The sequence below is a fragment of the Mastomys coucha genome, unplaced genomic scaffold (assembly GCF_008632895.1).
Source record: "Mastomys coucha isolate ucsf_1 unplaced genomic scaffold, UCSF_Mcou_1 pScaffold5, whole genome shotgun sequence".
Classification (NCBI taxonomy): Eukaryota; Metazoa; Chordata; class Mammalia; order Rodentia; family Muridae; genus Mastomys; species Mastomys coucha.
This window is the reverse complement of record NW_022196911.1, coordinates 24,751,199-24,762,353: the sequence shown is the minus strand read 5'-3', so window position 1 is coordinate 24,762,353 and position 11,155 is coordinate 24,751,199. Positions and strand designations below refer to the sequence as shown.

The 11,155-nt window shown below is 45.0% G+C and overlaps 1 protein-coding gene and 1 non-coding gene across 9 annotated transcripts in view; one reads left to right on the top strand and one right to left on the bottom strand.

The window, feature by feature from the left end:
• The window catches only part of Mapk8ip3 (mitogen-activated protein kinase 8 interacting protein 3), a 41,045-nt gene that overhangs the window by 7,570 nt on the left and 22,320 nt on the right, over positions 1–11,155 (top strand). For 4 of the 8 annotated variants that reach the window (XM_031353965.1, XM_031353967.1, XM_031353964.1 and 1 more), the window contains exons 2-5: positions 1,793–1,913; positions 5,468–5,538; positions 5,735–5,826; positions 9,525–9,548. In XM_031353965.1, the coding sequence (XP_031209825.1) occupies positions 1,793–1,913; positions 5,468–5,538; positions 5,735–5,826; positions 9,525–9,548 (308 nt within the window). The remainder of the gene's footprint in view (positions 1–1,792; positions 1,914–5,467; positions 5,539–5,734; positions 5,827–9,524; positions 9,549–11,155) is intronic. The other 4 variants (XM_031353968.1, XM_031353966.1, XM_031353972.1 and 1 more) reach the window with 1 other exon arrangement.
• Positions 10,146–10,203, bottom strand: LOC116079462. The gene has a single exon (XR_004114009.1). It is a non-coding gene; the product is annotated as a small nucleolar RNA SNORD66 (small nucleolar RNA).

The following is an 11,155-nucleotide window of genomic DNA, read 5'->3' as shown; positions in this document are numbered from 1 at the left end:
TTTCAAGACAGGCTTTCTCTGTGTAGTCCTGGCTGTCTTGGACTCACTCTGTAGACCAGGGTAAAATGGACTTTTTCACTTTATATTTTATGTGTGAAATGGGAAGAGTAATCTCATTCCATGGAATTCTTTTAAAAAGGCTGACTGATATGTATGTATTTTTCATGTGGTAATTCTGTCTAGTTGATTCAGAATCACTTGTTTTCATTGAATATCACATATACACACAAAACCTTGTGCATTTTGCTGGCTCTAGGGTAGTCTTCCTTCAGCTTACTTGTGTGCAGTGTCTGTAATCCTTGTGTAGATTTCCTTCTGGCTGCAGTCTCTTCCTTCCCAGCTACTCCCCACTCCAACACACACACACATACCTTGGGGTATTCCCCTCTTGCTGCCTATAAAAGTCATCCGTCCATCGTCACTCCTCCAGCACAGACCTTGGACAGGCTGCAACAACAGGAGGGACATCGGATTGATCAGACTGCTGTGGAGTGGGTGTAGGTGGGTTAGTATATGAAGCATGACCCTAGCTAGAAACTGAAGTCTCAAGTCTGCTGTTAGCTTTATATTTGTGTCCTCTGAGAGCTTTTTATGCCTTTAAAGTCTGCCTTGTGTTTATGTTTCCTACAGATGGGATTTCCTGGTCACATTCCAGTTTCCTGTTCAGTACTTGCACACCTTCCTCAATTCCTACTTCTGTAGGGAATTACAAAATGTCACTCACTTTGCTTTACCTTCTGTTGTAGAGGAAATGTCTATACCCAGGATTCACACCGTGGGTGCTGCCTCCTCTCTTGGCCTTGTTTGAGTGTCTGTGTTGCAGAGTAATTTCTTTTCACCTGGTTTGATAACGATTGTTTTGCTTAGAAACTCTCCAGGTTGGGGCTTTTCAGAGACAGTGCTTATAGTTTTTAGTCTAGTAATAATGGATCTTGAGCTAAGAGGTGATTGAAATGCAGATTAATGAGGATGGAGAGAGAGCTCAGGAGTTAAGAACACTGGCTGCTTTTCCAGAGGACCAAGGTTCAATTCCTAGCAACCACATGGTGGCTCACAACTGTCTATAACTCCAGCTCTGGAGAATCTGGTGCCCTCTTTGGCTCAGCAGGGTCCTGCATGCTTGTGGGACTTGAAAACTCACACAACCATGCACACTTATAAAAGATATAACACTTGGAAAGCAGAAATAGAGTGATCTATGTGAGTTCAAGGCCAGCCTGGTCTGTAGTGAGTTCCACAAGAGGGAGGGTTTTCCCTGTCTCAAAAAAAAAAAACAAAAAAACAAAAAAACAAAAAAAAATCAAAAAAAAAAAATGAAAAATAAACAATGAAGTGGAGATGAGGAAAAGCACTGCCTTCCTTCATCTCCATGTTTAATACTGACAGGTAATCTATAGTCTATTGAGAGTAACATGCTCCACATCATTGTGGATCCCAATTGACTCGTCATGGGCCTTCCTACTATTCACGAGGCCCTGGAAATGTATGTGAAGGCGGAGTTCACAGGTTATCAGGAATGGTATCAGCTAGCCAAAGGTTCCATTCACCTATTCTTGGACTGTTCTCTTATCATCAGGGTTTATCTGTGGTGTCTCTCTATAGATGGGTAAAGGCAGGCAGCATGAAGGGAAGAAACCAAGGATCTAGTGGAGACCCTTGCTCTGGCACCAGCTTGTGGCTTCAAGGTGTTTGGATTCTTCAGTTCTTGAACTTGTACTTTTCCTTGTGAAAGGCTTCTATCAACCTTCTGACCAACACACACCAGGCTTATCTTTGTCCTTCTCATGCATAGAAATTCATCGAATTTGAAGATGCCTTGGAACAAGAGAAGAAAGAACTCCAGATCCAGGTAGAACATTATGAATTTCAGACTCGCCAACTGGAGCTTAAGGCCAAAAACTATGCCGATCAGAGTAAGTAGCTAGCAGAAGCCATGAGTTGGGATTTCATGTATATTCTACAACAAGTTGTTGATTAAAGGGGGTGGGTGATTCTCAACTACTTCTTCTGTCTCATCACACAACTGTCTATTGCCATAGTCAGCTTTGGGTGGAAATAAAGTCCTGTGGCACAGCACACTTTTACTTCATAATATGACTATAAAATAGCAAACCCTCAAACCCTCAGTTGCCTGGTGCTTCTAAGGAAGCCTTGAGTCCTGACTGGTCTCTGTGAAGCTTGCTGTTCTAGTGAGCGTTCCTAAGAGACCTTTAGGGCTTCTTCTTCTTTGCAGTTACTAGCCATCTGCCTACTGCTCACCCTCAGACATTGATCCTTAGCACAGTTGTCTCTAAGTCTCAGCCTTGGAGTGAGTCAGGATCAACCTATTAAGCCAATTTTCCCTTTCCAGAATTCTGGCCAACTGTATCTGTAGGGAAAGGTAAAAAGGTGCTTTTGAAAATTAAAAAATAGGGGCTGGAGAGATGGCTCAGTGGTTAAGAGCACTGGCTGCTCTTCCAGAAGTCCCAAATTCAATTCCCAGCAACCACATGGTGGCTCACAATCATCTATAATGGGATCTGATACCCCTTCTGGCAAACACGTGTACATGCAGATAGAGCACTCATATACATAAAATAAATAGATCTTTTTAAAAATTTTTGCAAAAATTAAAAAAAATACGCCAGTGGTGGTGGTTCACACCTTTAATTTCAGCACTGTGGAGACAGAAACAGGTGGGTCTCTGTGAGTTCAAGGCCAGCCTGGACTATAGAGTGTATTCTAGGACAGTCAGGGCTACACAGAGAAAGCCTGTCTCGAAAAACTAGATGGCAGTAATAATAGTAGTAGTAGTAATAATAATAACAACAACTATAGAAATATTTAACTTGTAAAGCTATACTTAAGGGGCTGGAGATTGGTTATTAAGAACATGTACTGTTCCTTCAGAGGACCTGAGTTGGTTCCCAGCCCCTCCATCAGGCAGCTAACAGGTGCCTATAACTCAAGCTCCAGGAGGCTCTGATGTTTCCTGCTTTCCTAGGCACCTGCACTAATGTGCATAACCCACCCACCCCAACCCCACATACTCAAAATTTAAAATAATAAAAATAAATCTTTTTTTTTTTTCTTGTTTTTTTTTCAAGACAGGGTTTCTTTGTGTAGCCTTGGCTGTCCTGGAACTCACTCTGTAGACCAGGCTGGCCTCAGAAATCCGCCTGTCTCTGCCTCCCAAGTGCTGGGATTAAAGGCGTGCCCAGCAAAATAAATCTTTAAACTGTACTTAAACTATAGTGTTGCTGTTACAGCCATCATTCAATCTTTTTTTATGATTTAGTATTTCAGTAGCTAAAACACATTTGTCACTTTATGTGGTTACCTTAAGAAACAGCTACCTTCATTTCTCTGAGAAAATTGAATTGGGCAAGAGAGAAAGACTAACTGACTTACTAAGCTGGTTTGACCTATCCCAAGGCAGAGACTGAGAGGTGACTGTGCTAGATTACCGTCCTGCTGAGGATAAGGGTCTGAGGGTGAGCAATGGGCAGGAGGCTTCTGTACGTGCTAGTGGTGCAAACAAGAAGCAAACCTTAATGCCTGTTTTAATATATATAAGAAACCTCATTTTATACAAGTGCTGTGACTTTCCTTTTCATTAGAGTGTTTGACATGTGAAAACTTACTGGCTCTTTTCTTAGAAAGAAAAAAAAATGCCAAATAAGATTACTGGGTGGTGATTCTCCAGGCTAGCTTAAAGCCTTCCAGGTATACGTATAGACAGCCAAAAGACAGCCTTTCCAAGGGACACACCTGACATGGGTAGACTTCTTGTTTTTTTGGGCAGTCACATAAGTGTGTGCTGTTTTAGTTTGTGTAAGTCATGCATATAGTGTGCCGATGTCTATAAGTCAAGTATATAAGTCACATGTGTTCTGTGCTTTATACACATATATAAGCCATGTGTAGGTTGGATACTAGTATCTATAAGTCACATATGTGCTAGCTACTAGAGTCTTCTAAGTTATGGGCTTTGGATATTGGTGTCTGTGTTGGGTGCTAGTGTCCCTAGGTCCCATCTATGTTTAGTTTTGGTGTCCCTGGGCCCCATGTGCATTGCATGCTGGTATCCTGGGTTCCATGTGTGATGTATACTGGTGTCCCTGGGTTCCATGTGCACTGCGTGCTCATGTTTTGGGGTCTAGTGTGTGTTAGGTACTGGTGTCTATGCTTTAAACTCCTTCAAGAAAAAAAATGCAGCTGACTTTGTCTTGTACTCACGCTTATACTGAGCTTCAAAAAAGGGTCCCTACACTACTACCAGTTGTCGGGATACAGGATGAGTAGCAATAGTCTCCACAGGTGCTACCTGGCCCATTTCCAGAACATAGAGCACAGCGTGGTCTAAGATGAGGTGTAGAGCCATGTTAGATCAATCTATAAAAGACATCGGGAGGCCAGGGGGAGGTGAGGGAAGCCTCTCGCTGAGGACAGGTGAAAGCCACTGAAGAACCATACCACCCAATGTCCAGGACACACGCCTGACACTTGTCCTGCCTCGCTTTGTTCATCATCATCACTCAGTGGGCTACAAAGACAGAGGCATGGAGGGAGGCACCCATGGGCCGTGGCATGCTGTCTCCAGTAGCAGGATTCGGACAGGCTACCTGGCCAGTATTGCCATTTAGCTTGTTTTAGACAGGTACATGCCATACCAGAAGGGAGCATTCTGGGTGTCATTAGGGACTACTTGTTTTGGGTAGTAGCCTAGAGAAAACAAATTCAGCTCTTGATGTATGTAAGGAGTGCAGCTGTTCATTTCATCACACACTTCTGAGCTCGGTCAGTCTTTAGCATGACTCAGGTTATGTTTTTCATGAATTTTCTTTTTTCATGAGCTTCTTACTTCTTTTTTTTTTTTTAATTTTTTAAATTTATTTATTATTATATGTAAGTACATTGTAGCTATCTTCAGACACACCAGAAGAGGGAGTCAGATCTCATGGATGGTTGTGAGCCACCATGTGGTTGCTGGGATTTGAACTCAGGACCCTTGGAAGAGCAGTCAGAGCTCTTACCCGCTGAACCATCTCTCCAGGCCCGAGTTTCTCACTTCTTTTGTTTAAAAAATTTTTATTTAGTTATTTATTTGTTTTAGGGTCTGGGGGATGGAACACAAAGCTATGTTCATCATAGTAGGCACGTGGTCTGCCACTGAGCCCTCACTTACATTTTCTGTTGGCACATGCTATGAGATGTGTTTACCTGTGTTTGGAAGCTTCCAGCTGCCCTGAGCAGATGCTCTTGTCAGTCCCACCTGTCCCAGCTTCTCTTACAGCAGGACTGAGCGATCTCACCTGTAAGGCTCACACCACATGCACATGCCACTCCCCTTCTCCATCTAGTACTCTCAGTTTTCTGAGTAGAGTGCTGCTCTGCTGTACCGTGTGCCAGGGCTGTTACAGTTCAGAGCACATGGACTGAGCAGTGGAGGGTAGACTGCAGCTGACACAGTGGTTGTGTTTTCCAGTTTCCCGACTAGAGGAACGGGAATCGGAGATGAAGAAGGAATACAATGCCCTGCACCAGCGGCACACAGAGGTAGGTGCTAGTGGGTACCCTAACTGCTACGGCCACACTTCATCATTGCTGCTGCTCTTTGATCACTTCTTCTAAAGCTTCTGCTCATGTTCCTTAGATGCTCATTCCCTAAAAGTTGTCTTATCCAAGCACAACACCTCAGATCTCTAGCATTGGATGTTTAGTGGTGGCACTAACAGGGAACCCCTCCTAACAGATGATCCAGACCTATGTGGAACACATCGAAAGATCTAAGATGCAGCAAGTTGGGGGTAGCAGCCAAACAGAAAGCAGCCTGCCCGGGCGGAGGTAGGTAGGCTTGTTGGGCATGGCCTGGTGGGCAGGAAGGGGGCATGGTAGGGACACTGGGCAGGAATGTGCATGAAGGTGGGTTTGGCTTTGCCTTCTGCTCAGTCCCGGGTCTTTGTCTGAGGCTCTGGAAAATTGTGTACAGTCTGTCCTTGCTCTATATGAATTCTAGTTTTGCAAATTTTACTACTTATTAAAATATATTTGAAACTTTGCCAGTCAGTATTCATGGTGCTTTCATAGCTATTTGAGCATATTGTGGGCGTGTGGAGTTTGAACCAAAGGGCAGGCTCTTGACCAAAATTTAACTCAGTGGTGCTCTAACTCCCATCTCTCTGAACCCCTACCTAGATGCCAGTGGGAGGGGAGAGGGATCTGCACAGTAGCCTGACAGAAAGGAGTACACGGAGGCCTTGGCCTAATAAGGTGGCTCTGAAGCAGTTGGGACTTTAAACAGTCACCCAACCTTATTTGACAGTATTTTCTTGTTCATACTGAGTGTCATCATGTGTATCATCTGGTAGGGTCACTCAGATGGGCCGGGGGTCTAATCTGAGATCTTTGTAAAATACGTACAGACCCCCCTTGGGGAAGTAGCTTGATGTTCTTCATCTGTGTTCTAAAACAGGCACTTCTAGCCTGTGGCCCATAGACCACATGCTGGGTGCTAAGATGGCTATGTAAGCAGCCCAGCACACTTGTAGATAGCAATGTCTACTCTATGATGGGCCACCCTCGGTCCCTGGTAATGGCCGAGTTCAGGATTTGGTGCTAGTTTTGCTCAAACATCAAGAAGAATCCTGCTGAACATGGCTTCTGTACCACTTCCTGTCTGAGTCAGGGTATCTAGAGAGCAAGTATCAGAGGTGTCATGGGGCATCGAGAGTTGAGCAACTAGAGACAACATTAGTCAAGTGTGGGGAGGGGTAGGAGACAGAAAACATAGAACCACAAATTTTTGAACCAGGCATCACCTTATTACTCTGCGGCCCCAAATTCCTGCAGTTAAAGCTTTTGAAATCAGGTCTGGACCAGAAAAGGCCTCTACTTGTTTTATAATAAGGCTGCATGTTCCTCTTCCTTGCTTGTTCTATGCACAATATCTACAAATGAAAAGATTCAAGATATATAGCTCTGGGCTGATTCAGCTTGCCAGAGTCTTTGACATGAAAACAAGATGCATGTGAAAGTCTAAGGAAGGTAGGGAGGGTCTGGGTGTGTGTTCTCGGGCATGGTGCTGCATCTTGTAGCAGAAAGTAGGCAGTGTACAAGCAGTTTGAAGAGATCCCAAGCACTACAAGAATTAATAAGACAATATGGATTGCTTTGAGCTGTAACCCTGAGTTCACTCTAGCTGAAGAAAAGAAGTACTAAACTACACACACTGTCAGTTGCTGGCCCAGGAAGATCCTTTCCTTGCAAACTGTGATGTTATTCCCTTAGAGGATCTCCAAGTTACCAGGCTGATGTTGTAATCAGTGATCTTTAAGGAGGTATCTGAGTCTGGTGTAGAGGTTGTGGGGATTGGCATCTTTGTATAGGGCCACAGCATTCTAGAACCTTCTAGCAATCTCCTGCCAGCATATCCTTCAGGAGAACATTTTAGAGCAAGACATGATGATGGCTCAAGTCTGTAATCCAAGTACCTAGGAGTTGAGGCAGGAGGAAAGTCCATGTTAAATGCCAGCTAGGACTACATAGTAAGTTCCTGGGTAGCTTAGGCTACAGAGTATAAAAAAACACTGTCTTGAGAGAGAGAGAGAGAGAGAGAGAGGGAGAGGGAGAGGGAGAGGGAGAGAGAGAGAGAGAGAATTCTTTAGCAGCTTTGTAGTTGAAAATGTGGGAGAAGCATGCCTAATATATCACAGGGACCTGGGCAGTGTGACCTAAACCCAGTATTGCATGTACCCGGTATCTCTGTGGTGGTGAAGAAGTAGACAATATAGGTCCTCTGAGCTAAGTCAGAACCAAAGCTGGGTTGGGTTCAGAACCATGTAGGCTGTGAAGCTTACCTCTGGTGGCTCTGATCCTCACCATGAGCAAAGCTAGGTTACCTGCTTTTTCCTGGAAAAGAAACACCTCAACTTGAGGCAGGGTGTACTCCTGTGGGTATCACCTTAGTAATGGGATGGAGGCCCATCCAGAAGCTTGCTACCAAGGTATTCCTGTGGGCTCCATAGTTTTACACCAGCAAGGTATCCAGAGCCTACTTCTACCTTTGGTTTTTCTCCTGTACTCAGTTTTTTTTTTCTCCATCTCCAGGCAGCCAGGCTGTAGGAAGCAAGCTTCCTACCTGAGAGGAGTTTAGGGCCCTTAGGCTGGTGCTGTCTCCTGTCCTTTTCTTCCCTAAGAGAACCAGCATGCCCTTGACATGTTTCATGAGAAGTGGATCTGTGAGCCACCTATATGAGTTTCCCCTTTTTGTGGCCATCCTGTGTTCTCTGGCAGCACAGGACCTTTGGTGCCAAGAATAAAGGTGACACTCAGTATGGTGCAAGGGAGAGGCTTTTTATATGCCTTCTAGAAGCCCCAAGAATCTTCCGTGGCCTTTTCTGTTGTTTGACAAATGGGATTTTCCACCCTAATCAGGAAGAATGTTCACTGAGTTCAAACCCTTTGGGATTTGATCAGATATGACCTGATCTGCCCATTGATCTCCAAGACCAAGGAATAAGCAGCCTTGATGCCTTAATCTCCTGACCCCATTGCTAGCCTTCCATACTAGTCTCCATAGCATAGGAGAATGATGCTTGTTACCAGGCTTATGGAGACTGGGTGTCTGGCATGGGGGAGGGAATACTCACCTCTGGGCTCTTCCCACCACCCTGGCTAGTGCCTCTGAAGTTCCTCAATCAATAGACTCCATTCTCCCTGCCATTATTGAGTAGTTAAATAGAAACTAATCTATCTCTCATGGTCTAAACCCAAGCTGACAACAAGGTAGTACAGAGCCCCTAGCACAGACAGCAACTATTTTGACCCAAAATAGTGGGCTAATTGAGGTGAAGAAAGAACCCTTCCTCCCTCCCAAGTGTGTGTGCACTATCACAAGCAGGGACTATACTTGAGCATTGCTGATGCTCTGCCCTTGGGATGAGGTAGAAGGAAGCTGTGTCCTTTAGGTCAGATGTTTAAGTTGGTCCACTCTAAGTTCACACTATTTCAGTTCCCCACGAGGACTTTATAAAGTCTTTATCCCTCCTGAGTCTGAGCTGCTGGCCACTTGTAATGCATGTGGCCTTTTCCTGCACTCCTGGTGTGTTTTTCAGAATCTGCATGTCTGGAATGAACTCAGTGAACTCTCTTAACACTTGCTGTTCTTGAACCGTTGCTGCAGATGTGCATGGGAGCTGTGTGTTTCTGTTCTCTTGTCCTATGTGCACATGGTATTTGTGATAAGCCCTATGTTCGCCCACCTACTTGTTCAGTAGGTCACATCCTAGGGTCTTTTGTCAAAACCATAAGGATCTGTACCTCATGTGTCTATTCCTGTAGATATTGTGTATAGCTGTTGTTTGTATAGAGGAGAAAACATGACGGGGTCCAGATATCTCATCATCATTGTGCACGTGCTTTCTCTGTGAACACATGGCATAGATAATAGCAGTGTGACCTTCATTCTCTAATGTGGTCTTCTTGTCCTGCCCTCTGTGCTGTCGCTGCTATGTGCTGGCCATTGTGTCTGTTGCTGCTTGCAGTCCTCGCCAGTCGTGGAGGAAAAGGTAAAGCCTGCTTGTCTTTGTCCACTGCAGTGTTAAGGTCACCGTGAAGATTAGGGTTGTCCAAGGGAAGAGTTAGGACAGCGATTGCAGTGATTGAATCTTGGTTCTCTTGATGACCTTCTGCAGCTGTATATTCATAAGACTGAGGAGGTATAGACTTATTGCACACCCTAGCAGAACCACAACAGCAGTTGGCAGAGTTCCTTGAGGTTTTCAGGTTCCAGATTCTACCCCACACTCAAGAACTGTCTGCCCTCATCGAAATCATGCCATTGACTCATTTGCCCTGACTTGGGAGGTGTTAGGTCAGTAGAAACATCTCAAGCTGTGGATTTAACCATCAGCAGTGTGTGTGTCATGCCACCTCTCCTCTCCTCATCCTGTAGCATCTGGAGGATAGGAACGGGAGAGGCATCATTGACTTAGGGCCTAGGGACACATTATGTGCTTCCCACCCAGGTCATGAGTAAGAGTGCTTAATGGGGTCAGAACTGGGCCCAAGAGTCTTCCCCATTGGAGGCAAAATGTGGTCAAGGAGGCTAGGAGCCTGCTGGAACAGGCAGGGCTAGTGAGCTCTGCTGCCTTCTCAGTCCCTGGCTGTGCTACCTTCTCAGTGGCCCAGAGACTTGGCACTTGTAGGATATTGTCAGTACAGCTGAGCTAGGGAAGTTCAAATAGACAAACTCTCCAACTCTTTTAGGACATAGCATCTGAATTATTTCTGCTTGATGCTAAAAGGCCAAGCAAAACCTATGTGAAGGAATCATGCAAGCTAGACACTGGAGAGTGCCTTCCAGAGACACCTCAGCCCCGAGCATTCCTCTACTACCCCAACCTATAGTTCCCACATGAAACACTCAGCATCTTTTATTCTATCCTTGCCATGACAAGCCAGTAAGAAAGCAAACTCAAGTCCCAGCAAGTATGAGGGGTCTCCTTACTGCAGGAGACAGTATTGTTTTGGGCAAGAAAGACTAATTGCTGGATTTCTACCAAGAGACCCTTGCCAAGACTCGTGCTTTCTCAAGCTAAACTGCCACCTACAGGCAGTTTCTGAGTGTACTACTACCTTCAGCTTTCCTCCTCACCCCTTGCATTCTTCATGATGTAAGGAGAGAACACACATTACCTGCCTTCAGAATCTGTGTGCTAGCCTCTGGACATGACTCCTTGGCACTTCCACTCCCATGTCTCTAGGGGCTGAACACTTAGTGTCAGAAGCTATGGCATGAACAGACACTAATGCTTGATCTGAACAGCTTTGAACATTTTAAACGGCCCTGGGATGGTGGTGTTGCCTAGACCTGTGTGTGGCCACACCTGCTTGATTGGCAGCCTAGCCTCTAGTTGTGGACTTGCCTTCTGTTAGCAATGATGACTAGGGAGATCTGCACATAGAAACATTGTCCTTTAACGGTGACAACAGAAGTGACCGTTTGTTTTGACCATGTCCTGTTTTTGTTTTGTTTTGTTTTGTTTTGTTGTGTTTTTTGGTTTTTGGTTTTGTTTGAGACCGTGTCCTGTTAGGAAGGGTGAGGAGAGCCAGGTGGTGGTGGCACACACCTTTAATCCCAGCACTTGGGAGGCAGAGGCAGGCAGATTTCTGA